The sequence below is a fragment of the Colletotrichum acutatum genome, assembly GCF_030867785.1.
Source record: "Colletotrichum acutatum strain CBS 112980 chromosome Unknown BDZ83scaffold_93, whole genome shotgun sequence".
Taxonomy (NCBI): domain Eukaryota; kingdom Fungi; phylum Ascomycota; class Sordariomycetes; order Glomerellales; family Glomerellaceae; genus Colletotrichum; species Colletotrichum acutatum.
The window spans coordinates 23,293-44,927 of NW_026849087.1; the positions used below are offsets into that span (position 1 = coordinate 23,293).

The 21,635-nt window shown below is 52.9% G+C and overlaps 7 protein-coding genes across 7 annotated transcripts; 5 read left to right on the forward strand and 2 right to left on the reverse strand.

Annotated features, from left to right (window-relative positions):
• The first annotated feature begins 313 nt into the window (after nt 1–313).
• On the forward strand, nt 314–1,619 carry BDZ83DRAFT_457678 (fungal-specific transcription factor domain-containing protein). The gene is made up of 3 exons (XM_060503207.1): nt 314–559; nt 613–1,160; nt 1,216–1,619. Exons 1-3 carry the CDS (start codon nt 499–501, stop codon nt 1,528–1,530), a joined length of 924 nt encoding a protein of 307 aa, XP_060361631.1. The 5' UTR covers nt 314–498; the 3' UTR covers nt 1,531–1,619.
• On the forward strand, nt 1,541–2,514 carry BDZ83DRAFT_584944 (uncharacterized protein; the record flags this gene model as incomplete). The annotated part of the gene is made up of 4 exons (XM_060505809.1): nt 1,541–1,597; nt 1,649–1,714; nt 1,767–1,944; nt 2,000–2,514. Coding segments are annotated over 4 exons (816 nt in total), but the record flags the coding sequence as incomplete, so codon positions are not given.
• Nucleotides 2,515–3,222: 708 nt separating this feature from the next.
• BDZ83DRAFT_785579 (amino acid permease) lies at nt 3,223–5,102 on the forward strand (the record flags this gene model as incomplete). The annotated part of the gene is made up of 3 exons (XM_060515634.1): nt 3,223–3,407; nt 3,471–4,528; nt 4,582–5,102. The coding sequence occupies 3 exons, from the start codon at nt 3,223–3,225 to the stop codon at nt 5,019–5,021; spliced, it is 1,683 nt and encodes a 560-aa protein (XP_060361633.1). The 3' UTR covers nt 5,022–5,102.
• An 80-nt stretch (nt 5,103–5,182) lies between these two features.
• BDZ83DRAFT_654635 (uncharacterized protein) lies at nt 5,183–8,004 on the reverse strand (the record flags this gene model as incomplete). The annotated part of the gene is made up of 3 exons (XM_060510733.1): nt 5,183–6,228; nt 7,620–7,663; nt 7,856–8,004. The coding sequence occupies 3 exons, from the start codon at nt 8,002–8,004 to the stop codon at nt 5,183–5,185; spliced, it is 1,239 nt and encodes a 412-aa protein (XP_060361634.1).
• A 679-nt stretch (nt 8,005–8,683) lies between these two features.
• BDZ83DRAFT_631549 (heterokaryon incompatibility protein-domain-containing protein) lies at nt 8,684–10,928 on the forward strand. Its single transcript, XM_060508910.1, has one exon. It carries the CDS (start codon nt 8,930–8,932, stop codon nt 10,793–10,795), a length of 1,866 nt encoding a protein of 621 aa, XP_060361635.1. The 5' UTR covers nt 8,684–8,929; the 3' UTR covers nt 10,796–10,928.
• Nucleotides 10,929–11,401: 473 nt separating this feature from the next.
• BDZ83DRAFT_631553 (argininosuccinate lyase) lies at nt 11,402–13,648 on the forward strand. Its single transcript, XM_060508911.1, has 4 exons — nt 11,402–11,519; nt 11,583–11,698; nt 11,773–12,184; nt 12,242–13,648. Exons 2-4 carry the CDS (start codon nt 11,644–11,646, stop codon nt 13,170–13,172), a joined length of 1,398 nt encoding a protein of 465 aa, XP_060361636.1. The 5' UTR covers nt 11,402–11,519; nt 11,583–11,643; the 3' UTR covers nt 13,173–13,648.
• A 1,708-nt stretch (nt 13,649–15,356) lies between these two features.
• BDZ83DRAFT_554124 (uncharacterized protein) lies at nt 15,357–16,649 on the reverse strand (the record flags this gene model as incomplete). The annotated part of the gene is made up of 2 exons (XM_060503509.1): nt 15,357–16,084; nt 16,139–16,649. Coding segments are annotated over 2 exons (1,239 nt in total), but the record flags the coding sequence as incomplete, so codon positions are not given.
• Nucleotides 16,650–21,635: the final 4,986 nt, after the last annotated feature.

Genomic DNA, 21,635 nt, shown 5'->3' on the forward strand with positions numbered 1-21,635 from the left:
AGCGAAAGGTGAAGTGCTCGGGCTCATTACCGTGTGCAAATTGCCTGCGAAAGTCGGTGGAGTGCATCTTTGATAGAGAAGATCGGAAGGTTGTCGTATCCGAGAGGTAATCCAGGCCCGCTATTACGTGTTTTTTAATTGAAGCCTAAGATCTAACTATCTCAAGGTTTCTTAACGAGTTGAAACGCAAATCGGGATATGGCGTCGAAGGGGAAATATCGACTTCACCGACAGCGAAGCGACCTCGACGTCATCGATCGACGTCGCCTGCCGATGCTGGCTTTCGTGATGGTAAGCCTTCATCTTGTATCGCGTTACTTAGTGTGATTTCACTTATCATAATAATTGATCCATGTAGTGGTCAATGAAAGAACAGCACCAGTGTTGATAGAGATCAGCCACGGAGCCTCGCCGCCGGCACGTAGTTTCAATCTCGACGACAGCACGACTGTCGTCGGCGGTGAGGATTACCCCGAAGAACGCCGTGGTTTCTCGAATATGCGGAATCCGTTAGCGAGCGAACCATCAAAGTTTCTCACAGATGCAACAGGCAGAAGGCGTGAGTAACTACTTGGCGTCATTATTGCTTTTTCCAATCTAAATGGCGTACAGGATGGCTTGGGCCTTCATCAACTTGGGCCTACAGTCGACAGGTACTCAATATGATTCAGGGGCATCTCGGCCAACACGAATCTCCAGAGGTCCCTCTCAATGTTGACGCTGAAGCATTTAAGTTGGACTGGCCTTCGTCTAGAGGCATCACCCCGCAAGTCACAGTTGACATCCCCTCCCTAGACTATGCTCTCTATCTCACAAATACGGTCAAGTTTCATCTTGGGCAGACCTACCATCTCTTCGACGAGGAAAGCTTCATGACTGGGCTTTACGACCTCTACAGAACAGGACTGAGGCTGGAACCGACTGCAGATTCTAGATTGTGGTATATCCAGTTTCTGATCATCATGGCTTTCGGGAAGGCTCTTTTAGTCCCTGGAAACCCAAATCAGACCCCTCCTGGGAGTAGTTTGGTGACGAGGGCTCTCGAGCTGCTTCCCGATGTACATGGACTATATCAAGACCCTGTTCTGTCCGTAGAGATACTATGTGGTCTGGCTTTATACTTGCAGTCAGTAGACCACAGGAACAGCGCTTATACCTACGTGGGTTGATGATCAGCCTCTATTCACTTGCCGGGCTTTTTGCTGATTCAAGTAGATCGGCCAAGCATTTCGTATTGCCATTTCGCAGGGCTTACACCGAGAACCGTTAAGAAACCAACTTAACGACAGTGAGGCTAACAGACTCCGCTGTGTCTGGTGGACTCTGTATATCTTAGACCGCAAGATGTCATCCCTTATGGGCGCTCCCAATTCGATACAAGATAGCGACATCACCGTTCAACTGCCAAGATCAGACCCGGTTGTTCACAAGTATAAGGCACTCGGAATACACGTTGTCTTGTCTCAACTGCTTGCCAAGGTTTTGAATAGTGAGTTTGGAGAGCTCACATGCAGGATTGGGACTCTCTAACCGAGATATAGCTGTGTATGGCGCAGACGGAAAACTTGACCCCTCCTTTCTGAAGAGTGTTCAGGCAGTTTTAAGAGACATGGTAAGGCTAGCGCCTCAGCTAACGGCCGGGTTCGAGTTCAAGTTCAACAACTCTGAACCTGCGTCCAGGGTTTCCGCTACACTTAACTTGTGTTATCACCAGGTAAATGAAGATCGAGAACCTTGCTTAATATCTGGTAGCTGACTATCTCAAGTGTGTCGTTCTTGCCACACGCCCAATCCTCATGTGTCTCTTACAAGACGTTCTAAAAAGGCGAGGAAATTTGAACAGAGGCCTAGCGAGCCCAATCAAAGCACTCTTAAAGACATCGTCAGACTCAGCAAACAAATCACTTCGGATTCTATCAACACTACATTCACAGCACCTACTAGGTAAGCCGACATATGATTTACTAACGGTCATCAAATGGACTGACATGCTAGCCAGAGTCTTTCCTCCCCTTTGACTTAGAGCAGGCGTTCTCATCGGCTTTCGTCCTGACTTTGATGACCTCCATGCCTGGTCTCTCCGAACGAGATAACAACTATATGCAAACTACGACTAACATACTCGATACGATGATTGCGCGCGGTAACGTTGTGGCTCGCTGCCGGAAGGAAGAGCTCGAAAAGCTCCAAGAGATGCTGTGTCTCGCTCAACGTCAACTCCACGCTCCACCGTCAGTTGCCGGTGACGGTAGCAGCAGCATGCAGATTGAGAATCAGTCTTCACTGCGCAAAAACGCTCGAGACCTGTCATCATCGACTGAACAATCCATAGAGGCCGGCCCGGCTACTGGCAGCACAACAAATGGGCTCGCTTCAGAACAAATGCTGTCCATAGCGGGCTTGCTCGATTGGGAACCGAACATAACCGCTTTCGACGACGATCAGCTCGCGGGGAGTTGGTTATGGACCGAGGCGATTGCCCCAGATTTTGATTTTAGCGGGGGCTTGCTATAATTGACTAATAGGATATCAGACTGGCCCTCGGATGTGTGCTTCCGAGATCAGGTCTGGAGGACTCAAGACAGCTTACTAAACTAAGCTTACTGAGGAAAGACACGCCTCATAGAGAGAGGGTCGGATTCGCAGATAGAGACAATCTAATCCCGCGGGGTAATCGTCCCATCGATGACGGCCAACAATCGGCTTCAACACGTAGCCCCATATGCAAGTTCTAATGTAGTGAAGGCGCCAGGAGAAACCTTGCAACAAGCCCACATTGGATGGCGAAACTCTTATCAACTAAACTTGAACAAGACTCCGCGACATTCCAGGTCTCCAGATAGGGGTTTGGCCGAGTCAGTTGACTATCTGATACCAGCTTGCGGGTTGACAATCCGAGGGTTTCTCCCCGCGTTTTCGACGTCTCGGGACCCACTCCCGAATCGCTTCCCCGGACCCACGGACTCGAGATAGTGACCAAGACTGGGGTGTCAAGGACTTGTCTGGAAGTTGACTAAAGTCATGGCACCGATTATAAGACTTTGATATGACACTGGCTGTTCCGGCCTGGTGCTTCGGGGCTCGTAGTGAAGCAGGAGCTGGTAAAGTTGGATAAACTCTTTGGGTCTCTGTCGAGAAATAGCACCCCAGCAATTTGGATGTTGTCATTCTTGCAGCAGTCGACACGCCAACTCTAACAGCTCAACTTCAGACAAGTCAACGATGGACCAAGAGAAGATGGAACCTGCGGGCTTGGAGAACCTGTCCCATCAACAAAGTGCGAAGATCGGCCAAGTTGAAGATCCATACATCCAGCCCGGCCATGAACTTCACAAACGTCTCGAAACGCGCCATGTCACGATGATTGCGCTGGGCGGTGCGCTTGGAACAGGATTGCTGATTGGAACGTAAGCTGTCTCCCCATACGAAAACTACCGTCCTGGCGTTTATTCTAACTCACCAATTTACAGAGGCTCGGCTCTAGTCAAGGCAGGCCCAGCCGGCATCCTCGTCGACTACTCCATCGTCGGCTGCATCGTCTTCCTCGTCATGGCCGCTCTCGGCGAAATCATCTCCTACATGCCCCTGTCCCACGGTTTCGGTGGCTACGCGACCCGCTTCGTCGACCCGGCCCTCGGTTTCGCGACAGGCTACTGCTACTTCTTCAAGTATCTCCTCGCCACGCCTAACCAGCTCTCCGCCTTTGCCCTGATCATGAAGTTCTGGGTAGGGGACCGCGTCAACCCGGCCGTCTTCATTACCATCGCCCTGGTTCTGATTCTCTTGATCAACAGCATCAGCGTCAAGGCCTTTGGCGAGTTCGAGTTCTGGCTCTCGTCTCTGAAAGTTATAATCATGATTGGCGTCATCTTGCTGCTCTTCATCCTCGCCGTGGGCGGCGGACCCACCGGTGACCGTCCTGGCTTCAGATACTGGTCCGATCCGGGTGCTTTTGCCGAGTATAAGGTCGATGGTGCCCAGGGCCGTCTTCTCGGGGTCTGGAGCGCCATGGTGGCCGCCGTATACGCCTTCTCCGGTACGGAACTCGTCGGCGTCACAGTCGGCGAGGCCAAGAACCCGCGTCTGTGCATGCCAAAGGCTGTTCGCCTGACCTTCATGCGCATCGTATTCTTCTACATCATCTCCGTCTTCCTGCTGGGCATGGTTGTCCCTTACAATAGCGCCGAGCTCGTATTTGCAGCCAAAGCCAAGACCAGTGCTGCAGCCTCGCCGTTTGTGGTTGCCATCACGATTGCCAAGATTAAAGGGCTCGATCATGTCATCAATGGTTGTCTTGTGGTGTTTATTTTCTCGGCTGCCAACTCGGACATTTACATCTCGTCTCGTACGCTCTACGGTATCGCGGTCGACGGCAAAGCGCCTCGCATCTTTTCCAAGACTACCAAGGCCGGCGTGCCTTTTGTGGCTTTGGGTCTGTGTGGTGTCTTCTGCTGTCTGGCGTACATGTCTGTCAGCTCCGGTGCCGCAACCGTCTTTGGCTACCTGACGAACGTCGTCACCGTCTTTGGTGAGTCTGTCTCAATGTTTGAATACATTGGCCAACACTAACGCGTACCATAGGTCTGCTTACATGGATGTCCATCCTCGTCTCCCACATATTCTTCTGCCGCGCCCGAACAGCCCAACGAATCGATGCCGCATATATTCCCTACCGCGCTCCTCTGGGCGCTTGGGGTTCCTATGCCGCCCTCGGCTTCCTCATTGTCCTGACCTTGACTAAGGGTATCGAAGTGTTCGTCGGCACTTTTGACTACAAGAACTTTATCGTTCAATACATTGGAATCCCTGTCTACCTAATTTGCATTTTTGGGTACAAGATCTTCAAAAAATCCCATTGCGTTCGGGCTGAGACAGCCGACTTGGTCACGGGCGTGCCAGAGGAGACTGTTGCTGAGGAGAGAGCAGTAGTCGAAGCAGAAAGAAGGGAAAAGGAGGTAGCAATGGGGAAGAAGAGCGTATTTGCTAAGGTCTATCGCAAGGGGTTCTCATGGTTATTCTAAGATGAGTCGATGACCTGGACTACGAGACCTAAGGCGATACATTACGCATTACATATAGTCAGAAGCATCGTTTGAGCAAGTCGAATCTTCCAAAGCGATCTGTTCGTTTTGTATATGGGACACTTATGTGAGCAAGTTCCCTCATCGATCTCTCCACCCATCTAGATCGGATGCTCAATCACAACTTTCTCCAACGAAGCACCGCCATATGCCACTCTCTGGATCTCCTGTAAGCCGGCTTCGCCACCCTTGACGACTGTAATGTTCGGGTGCTTCGGGGCCCTTTCAGCAGAGCCCAGAACATATTCCATGACCTTACGCACGCGAGTCGGAAATTCAGGGTCTTGCGGGTGTCCCATGGCACCGATGCTACCAACGGGCCGATAGCACGTGCAGAAACCGAAAGCCGGATCGTGAGCTACGGGTTGCGTGCACACAAGCTTGACAGATATTTCCTCGGCACCTTTGGACAAGCTCCTGCGAAGAAGCGTCGGCGTAGACGTCTCAGAGTCGGCGTTGGGGCCATGAAGGCCACTGCCAACAGTATCGAAGCCGAAAGTCAGGCTCACGCCGAGGGACTTGGCAGCAGCGCGAATATCGCCAGTCACATCGGGGCTCTTATAGTCGAAGCAGTGAGTAGCCCCGAGCAGCTGTAGCGCGGCGTGGTTCTTGACGGACGCAGTCGTGAAGATGGGATTGAACCCTGCCGCCTTGGCAAGCTGGATGGCTGCGATGCCAACGCTGCTGGCGCCGCCCCAAATCAGTATCGGCTTGTCGGTACCACCAGTCCCGGTGACGCCCGCGGCGGGAAAGGCGAAACCGAGAACGTTGAAGATGGCGTCGGCGGCGGTCTGCGTCGTGAGAGCCAGGCCTCCGGCGTCTTTGAGAGCGAGGCCATGAGGCAGCTTGAAGGTGAGATTACTTTCGACGATGGCCTTGTCTTGATGCGTGCAAGCCGGAGACTTTTGGGGAAACCCGACGGGCGAGATTCCAAGGACGGCGTCTCCGACTTGCAGGGCCGATTCGGATCCGACTGCCTCGACGATGCCGGCGAACTCAAAGCCCGTGACGAAGGAGTTGAGGCCAACGTGGAAGAAGTTAAGATCGCAGGGGTTGATGCCCGAGTACTTTATTGAGACAAGAGCTTGGAGTTTTTGAGGTGTGTAGTCTTCCGTGACTTGCTTGATGGTGAGTTGGCCATCGGCACCTAAGTAAATTGAGCGAAACATTTTCTTGTAAGTTGTTGTTCTTGGTGATGTCGACAGCTTAGCTCATCGAAACATTAGCCTCTCGAAGGATGGTGAGATTTTATATCTGACGATTCAATAATTAAACGGCATATGAAAGAGCACCGATGGCTCGGCCTGGACATTACATCGGGCCGCGACCATCGGCGGTCTACACCATTGATGTCCGCTTCCATCGGGATTATGAAAGAATGTTGTCGTTGCACCGAACAACCCATGGCACCGGACTTAAGAACGTGCTGGGGTGTGCGAAAAGGCGGGGAATAGATTGAGTTTGTCTGTGTGATCAATCAGTCGAAAATGAAGAACCTTGGACAAGGCCGGAAGACAGACGGTACTGCGGCCATCCGGAGCTACCCGGGAAGCTCATCCGGAGTAGCCCTTCGCTTCAACGCCGGTACTTTCGGCGTCCGTAGCTAAAGATAGGCTAGAGGACTTGCGCACGGCATGATTAGACTCAGCTTGACGTTCAACTTTCAGTTAACTCTGTATTTTGTTCATTGGATGGTTATTTGGTTGACACCCTCTGCATCAGAAGATCATGTTCTACACCCGGTTGGCAATCGCCAAGAAAATAGAGTTTTTAGCCCATGCAATCTTACAATACCTAATGGAGAGACTTTTCCTTTGAACTGACAATTGTTGGCTGTTGCTATACGCCTGCTTCTTCAACAAGTGGCACCGAGCAACCGACGAGCTCCACCAGTTGACAGAGCTCAGGCTTGCAACCAAATGGCAGAGTCGATTTTTGACATCATCAAAAAGGCGAAGAAGACCCTCTTGTCGCGAAGTGGGCTATAGGTTGTTTACTTTCGTACAATTATTTAACTAGGGTATCTACGGGGTTGAATAATCATCACCAATATGGCAATTTCAACTTGCAAGTTCTTCATCTCCATCACCAAAGTTCAACAGACCAAATCAAATTCTCTTCGCCCCCCCCCCCCACCCCCCGATTTCGTGTTTTGACATCCGTAGTCTTGTCAATCGAGCTGTATGCCTAGAGCACAGCCCACGTTCGAGTTCTGCACACCTTGTAGATCAGGATCAAGCACTCGGAGTCTGTTGCTTTTCCGCGACAGGCGGTGCAACAGGCGCATACTGTGATGGCACGAGACCGCCTCCGGGTTGCGGCGAAAAGACTTGAATTGTCCCGTCGTACGGCCTCGTGGCGACCTTGTTCTTGCAGTTTGAGCAAGTGTAGTGCATGTCCTCGCACCACCCCGCGATGCAGGGCACGCATGTGAGGCAGATGCAGAGGAGGCAGCACAGAGCACCGGCAACCCTGGGGAATTGCGCGTGTAAGCTAGGCTGGTTCATTTTATGCTTCCATATAATCAAAATGACTTACATTTGCATGGCAGTGCCTTCTTTAGCAATGACCGTCTGGGTCCGCTGTTTGCAAAAGGGGCAATCTATCCATTGCGGCTCGTCGCCCAGCATGTGCAGCGGCGTGACGGTCGCAGGGTTTGCGAGGGGAGTGATTGTCGGCCCACCCTTTTGTTGAGCGGGCATTGGTGTTGCCGGTTGTCTGCCCCGATCATCAGTATTTTCAAAGAAGATGACGGTGTTCTAAGAGAGACTTACTCGAGCTGCACTAGGTTCGCTGGCATCTCTCTGGCAGGGGCAGGACCGCTTCCTTGCACAGTAGACGTAACTGGTGATTCTCTCTCATAGGCTGGCGCCGGCTCTTGGACGTCGATCGCCGGGGGAGGGGCAGTCTTTTGTTCCGACATCTTTGATTTTGAGGTCTGCTTAGTGGTGTAAGATGACAAAATGATGAATTGTTGGGGTATCACGGCTGTACGGTCTGTAAGTCACTACGAATGACTTGGAGAATTGAGGAAAAGGTAAAGGAAGCTAGATCAATGTTGAACGGAGAGACTCAAGCTGGAGACGATAAAATACAGACTTTTGAATGACGAGCACGTGTTCTTTTTTCAGTTCATGTAAAACTCTCCCTCCAGGTAAGATTGCCTCTAATACGCGTGAGCACTACCAAGGTGTCACTAACAGCGGCACAGCATCACAGGAATCCACAATCAGGCAGAACCGTAGCATTGACAACGATCGCCATTGGTGCTTACGGGAATAGAATCGCTTGGCAGGGGACAGAATGTCTCTTCCAGGTCGCCCCCCAAGGCTCTACAAGTTGGTGTGGGCGGCGCAGCCCTACAACCAGGGCGATTGCGCCTCATGTGTGAAATGTGAGGGTTGTGCCGTTGTGGTTACGAGGGGTAGAGCTGAGAGACACCCCGGGAATCTTACACCCACGCGCTTGGGATGACCAGGTGATAGGTGGTCTTACCTGCCTAATGCAGTTTCTATGGCGAAGCAATATCCGATGTTACACCACTTGCTCCCGTCCCCCATAATAATAGAGCAGGGGGAGCAGACATGACGATCAGATAGCCCAGCCTTACTTCGACTTCATGAATCCAATGACTTTGCTGACACAGCCACTTTCTTATGCACTAGCACTCCTCTGAACCTCATCATTACTTTTATTCAATGATTCAAAGTCGGTCCATTGATGTAGCTGAGAGTCCATGATCAAAAAATGTTGATGTAGTCTCGCCAACCCACTGGCCTCTTTGAAAGTCACCCCAGATGGACTGAGCATCCAGAATTCCAACATCGAGTTGCCATCGCAAGCTCAAGATGCGCTTAATCAAAGCTTCATCCATACATAGCAACAACCTGCAACTCGTCGACTTCAACCCCGATCAGCTTCCCCGGTACGCCATTCTCTCGCACACCTGGGGCGACAACGAAGTCATCTACGTCGATATTAGAAACGAAAATGCCGCCACTAAGCCCGCTTTCCAAAAGGTCCGCTATAGCTGCATCCAAACCCTGGCAGACGGCCTCGAATACGTCTGGATCGACTCATGCTGCATCGACAAGAGCAGCAGCGCAGAGCTTTCCGAGGCCATTAACTCCATGTACGAGTGGTACATGAAGTCAGAAGTCTGCTACACTTACCTCTCAGGCGTTCCCGCCACCGTAGACCCAGTCAAGACGGATGGCGCGTTTGCCTCGTGCCGGTGGTTCACGCGCGGCTGGACGCTCCAGGAACTCCTCGCCCCGGCCGAGATGGTCTTCTTCTCCGAAGACTGGGTGAAAGTCGGCGAGAAGACGACGCTGAGCAAGCCACTCTCCGTCATCACGGGCATAGACGAAGACATCCTCACCGGCCTCAGACCCCTCGAGTCAGCGAGCCTCGCCAAACGCATGTCCTGGGCCGCGCACCGGCAGACGACGAGGCCAGAGGATGTCGCCTACTGCCTGATGGGCCTCTTTGGCGTCAACATGCCCATGCTCTACGGCGAAGGCGATCGCGCCTTCCTCCGCCTCCAAGAGGAGATCATGAAGCAGTCCGACGACCAGTCCCTCTTTGCCTGGGTCGACCTCAGCGCCTCGACCGAGACCTACCACGGCCTGCTGGCCAAATCGCCCGTCAACTTCGCCTACTCCAATTCCATCATGCCCTACCAGGACTGGGAGCCGCGGCCGCCGTACTTCATGAGCAACCGCGGCCTGCGCATCGATTTACCCCTGACGCTGCGCGACCAAGACATCTTCGTCGCCGCGCTCGACTGTCCCGCGCCGCCAGATTACGAGGATTCAACTTTCCTCGCAATCTACCTCAGAAAGATTTCTAGCGGCGGGGACCAGCAATTCGCCCGCGTGCAGGTGAACCAGTTCGCCAAAGTCCAGGAGCGTGGGAATAAGCAGACGCTCTACGTACGGCAGACGTTCAACGGCGTTGCGGACGCGGAGGGCGTGTTCCCGCAGCACATTGTCCAACTCCGAAGGGGTCCGCCGCGGGACCAGTACTCGGTACTGAATCTCGTGCACTCCAAGGAGGCCGATAGAGGGGACCGGCCTGCGGCGTGCACGTCGAGCAGGGGCTCCGGAAGGGACTTGATACATACGGCGACGGGGAAGACGATTGCCTTTCGCATCCCGAAGGCGGCGGGCCAGCTCGCCGGGGCCATCACATTCGCGCGGACGGACGGGTCCCGGCTGCTCGTCATGTTCGGATCCACGGACGGCATCCGAGCCGGGTTCCACGCCCGCGAGCTACCGCCTCGTTTCCCGGGCATGAGTCAGAACCAGAACCAGGCAAAGACGAAGAGCTCATCGAACGCAAAAGAAAACCAGCAACAAGAACCGCCAGAAGTCACATTTTCATTCGACGACTTGCAACAGATGTTCCGGCCGACGCCAGCGGGCGTCGACGTCGAGCTGGAGCGGTTCCGGGTGCGCGTGGACGTGGAGACGGTGATTGCAAACGCGAGCAAGTACCTCATGGCCGACGTGCTCATCGAGCCCGTCAATCGGCCGTGGGACCCGTTTGAGCCGCTGGATGCGGCTCTCGGGTGGTACGAGGGGGCGACGGGGCGGCAGAATCGAGGGCAGGCTGCCGCTGCTCAAGCGGCGACGGCGCAAGTTGCGGCCACTAATAGTACTAGTGGGAAAACAAAAAGAGCTTCTTCCGGGTGGAGGAGGTTGATCTCGTGAGATATGTCTGGCCTCGATGAGATTGCACTTTGCGATGAGCTAGCAGGGCATAAGAAGACCTGGATACCTACTTATACGAGGAAGGGAAAAGGGGCACATGAATCAAGAGAAATACCATGTCGGTAAAGAGAGTATATCGGCGTTCAAGGTATACATATTAGCATTGAATAGTCAGATATCAACAACTTAAATTTGGCAATATACACACTTTGATGTCATAAAATCCAGCTTCACCTTCAGTTGATAACTATATCGAGAGTCAAGCTGGGTAACTGACCCCTTTCTCCCTGTTTCAATGACCCACCTAAGAGGTATCAGTAACTTACAGATAATGATTTCGTTGTTTGCCATTCTCTCCGAGACTGTTTTCTACGACTATCGCTCCCATGTGCCGGCAGTAACGGCTTTCTAGTGCCGGGGAGGGCAGGAAGGTCGAGGTCAATATGTGCTGACATTGCGGTTGCTGACATTGCACAGGGCTGACGAAGCGCGTCGCTTGTCCGCAACAGGTACAATGTTCAAGGTCCGACTGATTCAAAGCTAAGGTATGGAAGGGATAAGAACCAAGCATTGACCATGCTGGACAAAGAAAGCGGTAATCCTGGGAAGCCCCCTCGTGAACTTGCTGGTGATATCGCTATCGCAAGTACCAGGTGACTTTCGTCGACTCATACCATCACGTGATCCTGAATGACTCACCAATACAGAGCTCTACATTCCTTAGGTAATCAGACATAAATTGGAACTCCCTCCGATACGGAGCAGCTCTTAGCTAACTTTTTTGAAGTTACTCAATTCAACCCCTCCAGATACCCCATATACCCCCGCCAGATACGAACGCAGTCATCATGGCATCCGGAAAGACGCCTGCAGAGAACATGCTTTGGGGCGGCCGCTTCACAGGTCAGTTTGTTTTTTCCTCCAAAAGTTCAATTGGCAAGTTCAATTGCAGTTGTGCTAACCTCAGAAATGGACAGGCGGCCTCGATCCCCTCATGCTCAAGTACAATGCGAGTATAGGATACGACAAGCTCCTGTTCAAGGAGGATATCCTCGGCAGCATTGCCTTTGCGCGCGCCAACGCCAAGTCCGGCATCATCACCAACACCGAGTTCACCGAAATCGAGAGAGGACTCCGGGAGGTGCAGAAGGAGTGGGAGGCTGATACCTTTGTCATCATGCCCAATGACGAAGATATCCACACTGCCAACGAGCGCCGGCTCGGCGAGATCATCGGCAAGGACATTGCCGGCAAGCTGCACACGGGTCGCAGCCGCAATGAGCAAGTCGCCTGCGACATGCGTCTGTGGCTGAACAACCAGATCAAGGAGATCGAGAGCCACCTGGTCGCCTTTATTGAGGTGATTGCTGCCCGCGCTGAGGCCGAGGTGTAAGTCTGATTATTCCCTGCAAATCTAGTAACCCCCATCCTGACCTTTTTAAATAGTGGCATTCTTATGCCTGGATATACCCACCTTCAGCGTGCCATGCCGGTCCGGTGGTCGCAGCACCTGCTGTCATATGGCTTCGCCTTTCAGAGTGATCTCGACCGTCTGCGCGAGGTTTCGAAGCGCGTGAACAGGAGCCCCCTCGGCGCTGGTGCTCTCGCCGGCAACGGCTTCAACATCGACCGCGATATGATGGCCGAGGAGCTTGGCTTCACAGGCCTTCTGTGGAACTCCATGGGCGCCGTTGGCGACAGAGACTTCGTCACTGAATTCCTGCAATGGGGTAGTATGTTCATGCAACATACCTCTCGCTGGGCCGAGGATCTTATCCTGTACTCCTCTTCAGAATTCGGCTTCATCTCCATCGCCGATGCGTACTCCACTGGAAGTTCGCTGATGCCGAATAAGAAGAACCCCGATGGCTTGGAGTTGTTGCGCGGAAAGGCTGGCCGAACATTCGGCCACATGGCCGGCCTGATGATGACCCAGAAGGGTCTCCCCAGCACATACCAAAAGGACTTGCAGGAGAGTTGGGAACCCATGCTGGATCACGTCAAGACCATCTCGGACAGTCTTCAGATCGCACAGGGTATCCTCGTCACTCTGACCGTCAGGCCAGAGCGTATGAAGGCTGCCCTGGACCCCTTCATGCTGGCCACCGATCTTGCCGATTATCTCGTACGAAAGGGTGTCCCCTTCCGCGAGACGCACCACATCTCTGGGCGCTGCGTCGCCGAGAGCGAGAAGCGCGGCATCCCGATGAACGAGCTCTCGCTGGAGCAACTGCAGGCTATCGACAGCCGATTTGGGGAGGACGTTGCGCAGACTTTCGACTACGAGAGGAGTGTCGAGATGAGGGCGTCCAAGGGAGGTACGAGCCGGGCGAAGGTTCTGGAACAGGTCCAGGTTCTTAAGGGCATGCTTGCTTAGAGAGGTGTTTGATAGCAGAGACCCAAAAAGGGCAGTTTCTAGAGGGATTCAAAAGGCGTATTGGTAGAAAGGTGTTAGGTTCCGAAGTAGCCCGTCGGAGGCACTAGAAGGGTGAGGTGGTTTATCAAGGCGATTATGAGCGAGCGTGATCAAAGACTGAGCAAGGGCGGCTCCGCCGACTTGGCTGGCCTGGGCCAATCCTCGTCCAGTTTTCGTCTGGTTCTCAAAGGATAGAAAAATAAAATAAACAGAACTGCATACTTATCAAACAACCACGCTATTGAAGCATCAACCAATTGCTATAAACACTGTCAAGATGACCGACGAGATCTCAGTGTTACTGAATAGCCTCTATGTTCCTCGTCCAGGTTAACGGTCAACCTCAATGGCCTCAAGATGAGAAGAACTTAGTAGACGCAACCTTTGTCCAAATATTGTGGTAGACTACCTGCCTGCTAGCCCAAGGTAAGTATTAGTGTACCAGTATGTGAAAGGCGAAGAGAAAAGACCCGACCCACACAGCCACTCACTGACCGCCGTTTCCCACGGTCCCCCTTCCCCGCCCCTCCTTCCGGCCCCAGAACCCGGCCGGGTGCTTTCCCCCCGTCCTCTGCGCAGCATAGCGCCGTAGCCTCCCTCACAAAGCTCACAGGCTCACAGCTATGCGTGGGAATCCCAATCGGTTCCAATCGGGTCGAAAAAGAAAATCGGCCCAAACTCGCATCCTCTCCATGTTGAAGCCCAGAAAATGTACCCAATCTATCCTGGGAGTTTACATCGCCCCGTTACCAAGATTCAGAGGAACTGAAAATGCACCAAAAAGCGAAGCTGCCCTTGGAGGAAATTTCATATTCAACTTCTTTCTTGGAAGTCAAGTACAATGCCTGTAGCATGAGTAGCGTAAGCGCGTGCTGACTCTGCCTACTCCCCTTGAATCAATTCTTCACACATGACAATTCGCAGATAGAGACGGCTGCAGGAAAGACAACACGTGCAAATCCTATCCCGCTCGTAATTCGGCCGGCGAATCGGCCCCCCTCCCCTCCCCGCCTCAAAATCACCCGGAGATTCGACCCGGGTCCCCACTTTCTTCCTCCCCGAACCCAATGACGACGAAAGGAAAAGTAAAGTACCCGACCTTACCTTCCCTTTAACCCTCTGTACTCCTCCGTACCCTCTACCCATCTTACTTTCACCAACAAAAGACTGCAGATAATCCAATGAAAAGCTCGCTGCTCACCGAGAAAGAAAAAAAAAAAGAAAAAAAAAAGAGGCAAAGTAATGTCGCCTCCCGAACACGCTGCTCAAACTCATTCGCCCATGGCCAGACCCCGTTCCACCGTTTTCCCATCGTCAGTTCGGTAGTTCCCAAAGTCCCCCCTCCCGGACCCTTCCCCCTTCCCAATCATCCGCGCCATCCTTCAACCCAGCGCCAGACCAACCCAGTCCAAGGTAGGCACGTAGGGTACCTGTGTAGCCTCTCCATCCGTCCCTCTCATCCCGCTGATCCGCTGCACGTCATCACCCATCGCTCCCGGTACCATCGCCATCATCAAACACACCGCCTATGGTTACGGTAGGCGTGAGTCCCGGTCCATGCTGATTGAAGGTGAAAGTTTCGCCTCCCCCGCCCGCGGCAGAAACGCCTCCCTAGCAACGGCGTCGGCCTGGTGCGGCTCGTGACTTTACTACAGTAATGGTGGGTGTCCTGCCGTCGAGGTCGGCGAGCGGTGGCCACAAGTGAGATCTAGCAAGCACCATTGTCTGACATTTCACATGTGGGATTGGCTCGGGAAAATTAACAATGTTGGCACGGGGACGTGATAGTGATGGCGCAAGTAAACATTTCATTAGAGCTGCGAGGCTCTTCTATGGAAACCCAATCTATCATAGGAAATAAGAAACACACATACAAAATCATCCGTCACTCATGCTGCTCCGTAACAGAAGTGGAAAGAACAAGATGCTGGTCATCAATCCGTCATCGTCATCAATCTATGCCATCATCCCTGTATGCTCGTCGTGAAACATCAGTATGCGCCGATTAGAGGCCTCGTGCTGCGGCGAGAAGACGAGGCCGGACGCTATATAACGTTGTGGTTTTGGTATCCATGGTTGTTGTAAAACGTATAATGAGTGCCTTGAAATCGACAGGCAAACATGGCCCGCTCATGGGCTAGGACTAGGGCTAGGACTCTCGTACTCCATAATCTCGATGGAATAGTAGGGGAGCTCTCGCGCCAGCGTGCCGCTGTCGCAGAAGATAAAAGTGCCTTCAACCTCACTCTCGGGCTCCTCGACTTCGTCGATACGAGGCGGAGGTGGGTCTTGGAACAGGATGAAGCTATGCCTGTGGCTGTCTCCGTAGCGTCGCCGGAGTCTGCGGGCGCTGGAGCCAACATCGTCTGCGTCGAGGGGTGTCATATCTTCGTGGTCAGAATCGCTACGCTCCGAAATGGTGCGCTTGCCAATGCTGGATCCGTGGGACCGACGCTTGCGCATCTTCAGCTCCCGTTGCATGCGCACAAACTCGCGATGAGCCTCATCGGCATCCAGGTCGTTGTCCGAACCTTCAGAGCTGGATCCATCAAATCCGAGATTCCTCATCTCCTGGGTGAAGCCAGGAGGGAGCCCCTTAGGTGGTGGTGCCCGTGAGCGGGAGCGAGCAGATGACGGGGAGGAGAAGCCGGAGGGGGCGATGGTGCCACTGCGGTCGTGATCCATTGGGTCAAAGTCGGAAAGCTCTTCCAGCGTAAAATTCGCCTTGACAGTTGAGGTGGTGGTAGCGGTGACAATATGTGTTTCCTGGCCTTTTTCTTGGATAGGAGGGGTAGCCAAAGACTCTGGTTCCGAATCAGAGTCGGACTCCTCGTCTTCGTCTTCATCATCATCTTCTTCTTCTTCTTCTCCTTCTTCTTCTTCCTCCTCATCCGATTCCTCTCCAGAACTGCAGTCGACAGCCATACGAGAGGCCGGCATAGGCACAGACCTTGGAGCGAACATGGAAGCGGACACCGATGCTGGCATCGGGGCCGGCATTGGAGCCGGAGCCGGAGGAGCAAAGCCCATAGGCGTATCATCGTCTGAGTCCTCCGATTCTTCGTCGTCTTCATCTTCATCGCTGTCTTCATCATCGCTATCTTCATCTTCGTCATTGTCTTCGTCGTCGTTGGCCTTAGGTCTTATGTGAGGTACCTGGCGATGTTCAGACTCGGGTTCGGACTCGGATTCCTCCACTTCATCAGACTCAGAAGAGTCTTCGGAAGAAGTGCGGGGTGATAGCTGAGCGAAGCGATTAGAAGGCGTGAAGCTGAATTCGTGGCCATTGCCAGTAGGCTGAATGCTGGAGTCATCTAGTATGATTTGGTGATGCCATTGCGGCAAGTGTCGTGCAGCGAACTTGCGGTTCGCCATTGGCACAGTGGTGGTAGGGGTATGAGGCGGTGAGTTTGGACCTCCAAGAGGGCCCAGCATCATGCTGGGCGTCGCCGGCCGCGACTTGCGAGGCATGCTCAATAGCGCCTGCGATATGGCAATTGAGGTGCTGCCTCTCTGATGCGCCTCAAGGGCCAGTTTGTTAAACTGTGGCTCTAGCCTTATTTGTGTGGTCGTGATCTATCGATCGTGTCTTTGCTGCAGGACTCGGATTTTTTTCTTCTGTCTCTCTCGATCTTGCGGGGAAGATGAAGTTGAGCGGGCAAATGAGATCAGATCAGCTCCAACGAGCGACAGCCAGTAGATAGGCTTGGTTATGTGATTGGTTCCGATGAAGGTGGTATATCAAGCGAAGTAGCAAAAGTCAAGGCGTCAACACCCAGAGTAAGAACCTCCGACAAGGAGAAGAGGATATTCGGCTGAAGCTGTAGGTTGTCATGATAGATCTGGCGGGAATTGCTTGAGATTGAGCGAAAGCGCGCGGGTGGAAGCGGACCAGTTCGAATGCACTCAAGGAGCAACACAAGCCAGGGTCTCTTCTAGGAATGAAAGCACAGTTCAGGTCACTAGTAAGTGACGGAAATGCCCCAACGTTCGTTCTCTTTCGAACGAGAAATCGGGGTTTCCAAGCAGCTGGGTGTCACTGACCCGACACTGACAAGAGAGACAGTGGGGAGGAATGTTTCGGGGGAGACACCGTGGGATGTGCGGGATCCCGGGTGTGGGGTCGACGAAAATCGGGCGGGCGGTGACGATAGGACCACGGGCTTTGTCCAGGGTGACCAGGGACTGCCTTGTTGAGGGGCTGCGGGTGGCAGCACGAAATGGCTGACTGAGAAGAAGAAGAAAGGCGGTGGTGCAATGTGCACGCGAGCAGGAATAGTACCAGTGAGGTGACTTCGGCTGCTGGCCTAGGGGAATGTATTGGACGGAAGAGAGTTGGGGAAAGTCGAAGACAAGCGTGGGGGACCTGGGTCAAAAAGAGAGGCTCAGGAATTTGTCGGACAAGAGGTGCGTGGGATGAATACCGTAGAAGAGCACCAGAGGAACGACAACAACAAATTGCCGGAGCCAGCGATTCCGAGCCTGAACCCGAACCTGAGTCTGGCTGGATTTGTTGTGATGCGTTGTCGTCTCAAGTGGAATGGCAAGCCAAAGGGACGGACTGCCGATTGTATGATTCCTCGCTGGATTCTGAAATGTGGATGTCCGAGCTGTCGGTGGTAGTGGTGGTGGTGAGCAAATCTCACGGTGTTTCTTGAATCAACCGTCTAAAATGTGTACTAAATGACTCCCGTGATAGGTCGAGAGCGGGTCGTTGGCACGGCCAGACAGCCCCGGTCTTATAGGTATGGCTGATATAATGCTTGAATTCCCACCGATCGACCCTTTGCGCTGACTAGCAGAGGGGATGGGAATCGAACGTGAAATGTTGGCCAGACGGTTGATGGTCGAGCGAAAGGTAGACCCAAGTCAACCACGAGAAGAGAAGAGGGGAGAGGAGAAAACAGAAAAAAAGATTTTCTAACAGTGCGTGGGATGGGGAGAGAATTAAGAATTAAAAGAAGTCATTGCACATGTGCGCTGCAGCTCTGCGGCATGCCCATGCCCATGCCATTCCATGCAGCAAAGAGACTCCATCCCTTGGTCACCTAAGGTAAGGTAGAGAAAGAGGGAGAGCCTCTTCTCGCCCTCGTGCTGCAAGTTGCAACTGGTGCTGCTAGAGTCGTGTGTGTGCCTGCCAGCTGCTTTACTGCGGTGTAATCTCATTGCTGGCGCGAGCGCTCCTGCGGAAGACCCCATAGTGCCGCTGCTGGATACTGTGACCCTCGTGGAGTTCTTCCTATCAGAAGTAAAAGTCTTGTCCAGCCGGCGGTTGGGGTTGGTTGGGGTTCCTCTTTTACGCATTCTCGCGGGGCGCAAAGTTGGATTTTGGGCAGCAATGCTCCAGGACTCCCCCGGTCCAACCGTGTGTCCCGCAGCGGCGTCGAGAGACTTTCATGTGTGTGTGTGTGTGTGTGCTCGCGCGTTTGCGGATACCGCAGCGGCGTACGGCCTGACTGGACCGGGGCCGCCATGGCTTGACTGGTTGCTCGGCTGGAATGGGCTGGATTGGGGGTTATGAACGGTATCAAGCGAAGGAGGACGTCCAATGCGCGAGAGGTGAGAGGGCGTGATGCGAAGGAGGGGTAATGGAGGGGTGTGGCTGTGGATAGACGCCAGATCGCCGACTATTGGCGATTCTTGGTCGGCCTCTTTTTTCCTTAGTCGGAGCCCTATTTGGCCTGTCAAGCCTTTCCCCCACAGCCTGTTGGATAATGCTTCATGCTTTGGTGGGTTACTCTAGAGTCTAGACTAATTATCGTTCTTGCCGTCGACTGCGCCTGAATCTTGTGAAGCTGGGTACTCAGTTCAACGTCCGTTCTGTGGCGTAATATGATAGTCTGACACCGTGGGAGGGCATGTTTCGTCCATATCCACGGGGCATGATGCTGTCCCTTCTCGAGATGCTGCTGCGCGAGTCTCTTAGAGACTGGCTGATGAATTTGACCGGCGAGGTTTTGTGCCTCTCGCTGGAGACAATAGCATCATAATAAGACTGCCGTGAACGAATAGAAGACTGAAAGATCCAGAAGAGGGATGCCTGTGTGACAGCACTTGTGCCCAATCATTGAGGGTCGAGATTGCCTAGACTAAGGGCGTTTTTAACGGCTTGTAGTTTTTCTGCAGCATGGCGCCACGACAAGTTCCCTCTTCCTCGAGCCACCGCGGAGCTGCAGCAAATGAGCCTAAGAGCCTCAAGGACTACGTGTGAAACAGACAAGAAAATGAAGAAGAAAATGGCGGAATTGATTGACTGAGAGGAATGATTGCTTGTGTATTCGTAGGTAGTCTGAGCCTCTTCGAGGTGTAATGGAGGGGTGGATGTGACGAGGGGCAAGATGCATCATGCTCGTGGCCTGGTCAGATTTGTGGAGAGGAAGAAAAAGAAGGCGGTCAGAATGCACACGCCCGCCGCCCTTGGACTGTGAGTCGTAGACGGAAGAACCAGAAACGAAAACTGACAGGAGCAAGAGCACGAGGAAGAGCAAGAGCGGCCACCACAGTCATCAGTGCCTTCCTGCTTCTTTCCGTCTCCTTCCAATTCCATGGTAACACAACAACGCACATGTCGCAGGGTGGGAAGGTGGGAAGGTGGGAGGGTGCCGCCGTAAATGGAAGCCGCGATATCTTGCAAATTACAATTCCATTGCCTGCGGTGAATTTCTAGAAGGCAAGCCAATACAACCAGGTGCATGAAACGATAACTTTGCGTCGGGCCTCGACGTTGTGTCACTCATATCCCGTCCAAAACGGCACTTGCGCCCAGCTCTTGGGGGGGTTTTGTTAGTCAAGTCCATCCTGCCACCCTGCCCACATCATTGGGAATATCATCACCAATACAGCCAGCCACCTGGCACTACCACCATCCATCAATATCGTCATCTCGGAACGCCTGCGCGAATCACAAAATTCTTGCAGTTGGGTTTTACAAGCACTACATAGTAGACAACAGCACCCTTGAAGAGACTGGGATGCATGGGTGGGCACTGGGCAGTACCTAGACTGGCCTGGCTCCCTGCAGCCCAACGCTGACGGACCCTCTTCTTAGCCTTTCTTCCATTCTCTGCTGGACGAGAAGATCTCTCATTCCAAGCGGCAAGGCCAGATTACGCAGAATTTGTTTGCTTCGCTGACAACAGCGGGTTCTTTTTTACTCAGTAGACTTCTTGCTACTCGGCTCTGTGAGTGCTGAGAACCGTGGGATCAAGCAGACTGTGTATGTCACCATTCTATTGGTGAGATGACATGCCCAAAAGACTCTCGTTGTTCAGACTCATTTCCAAGTTCCTTGAGGGGTTTCTTCTGGGCGCACGAAAAAGGCATCGTCGTCCTTCCTTCCGCGTTAGGGCATGACCACCCTTCTTCCCACCTCTTCGTCTATGCACTGCATCGTCAACTTGCGCAAGTGTGCATTTGGGAGTTCGCGCCAGAGTGGACAACCCAACGCCCCAAAGGCCCCCGTTCATCTGCAGGTCCGACGGGCCTTTCCCGCAGGAAGACCGACCTGAGAGCAACTCCACGTGTGGCCGTCGATGGTGGGCTGGTGTTGGTGTGTGAGAGGGCCCCATGTCTTGTTCGAGAAGCCTGCTTTTTGTGGAAGGACAAGGAATCTTTGCCTTGCGAATTGAGGCTCTGCGATTATGCAATCGAAATGATGTCTTTTGGGTTCTAGCGGAGCTGAGGGAAACTGCATTTTGCGCCCACTGAGAAGGTTGCGATCTGATGGTGGTGCTAACATTTTGAGATTCGGAAGAACAATTTCTTGCCAGCAAACAAGTTTCATCCGTCGGTCTGCCTAGGCAGAGAGACTCTTGCTAGATATAGCTTTTTAAGATTTTGAACTGAGCCGGATGACTTTATGAGGCAGACGGGGAGCTCTTCAAGAGATCTTCAGAGCGACATATTACTTCAATTGATGGGCACATGCATAGTACTTACATTAACCGCGCACCTACAATTGCCTCTTTTCGAGTTCAAATCATTTGCTTCAAGTTTTTCAGCCATCACACTGGGCGGACAGTAGGTAAGGTTCGCCACAAAAAGAAAAAGATTTCCCTAGAGACCCTGATGATATCTCCATCGTCCAATCATTCAATAACAACCCTGTCGGAAGCTCCTCAGGTTGACCAGGTTTGTCATGAGGTAAGGTAGCTGGTGTTGGTGGAGGCGCCTGCCACCTGCTTGAGGCTTGAGCTTCAAAGCCAGAGCGCGTCAATGCAACATCCAATCATTGCTCCCCTCATAGCCCCACACGGAACTTTCCAGCTACGCGTACTTCGACGCAACTACACTTCTTCGCCATCCGTCAGAATCATTAACGCTCTCTTGGTCTACACATCTTCCGTCGCCAGCAGGGTGTAGAACATCAGTAGTATCATTCAAACATTTCTCCGATCGAATACCAAACTCTCGAATACTGTGCAA

Coding starts and splice junctions, on each gene's coding strand:
- BDZ83DRAFT_457678 (XM_060503207.1), top strand. CDS start 499: ATGCGGAATCCGTTAGCGAGCGAACCATCAAAGTTTCTCACAGATGCA. Junction 560..612: donor AGATGCAACAGGCAGAAGGC/GTGAGTAACTAC, acceptor AATGGCGTACAG/GATGGCTTGGGCCTTCATCA. Junction 1,161..1,215: donor GGAACAGCGCTTATACCTAC/GTGGGTTGATGA, acceptor TGATTCAAGTAG/ATCGGCCAAGCATTTCGTAT.
- BDZ83DRAFT_631549 (XM_060508910.1), top strand. CDS start 8,930: ATGCGCTTAATCAAAGCTTCATCCATACATAGCAACAACCTGCAACTC.
- BDZ83DRAFT_631553 (XM_060508911.1), top strand. CDS start 11,644: ATGGCATCCGGAAAGACGCCTGCAGAGAACATGCTTTGGGGCGGCCGC. Junction 11,699..11,772: donor TTGGGGCGGCCGCTTCACAG/GTCAGTTTGTTT, acceptor AGAAATGGACAG/GCGGCCTCGATCCCCTCATG. Junction 12,185..12,241: donor GCCCGCGCTGAGGCCGAGGT/GTAAGTCTGATT, acceptor CTTTTTAAATAG/TGGCATTCTTATGCCTGGAT.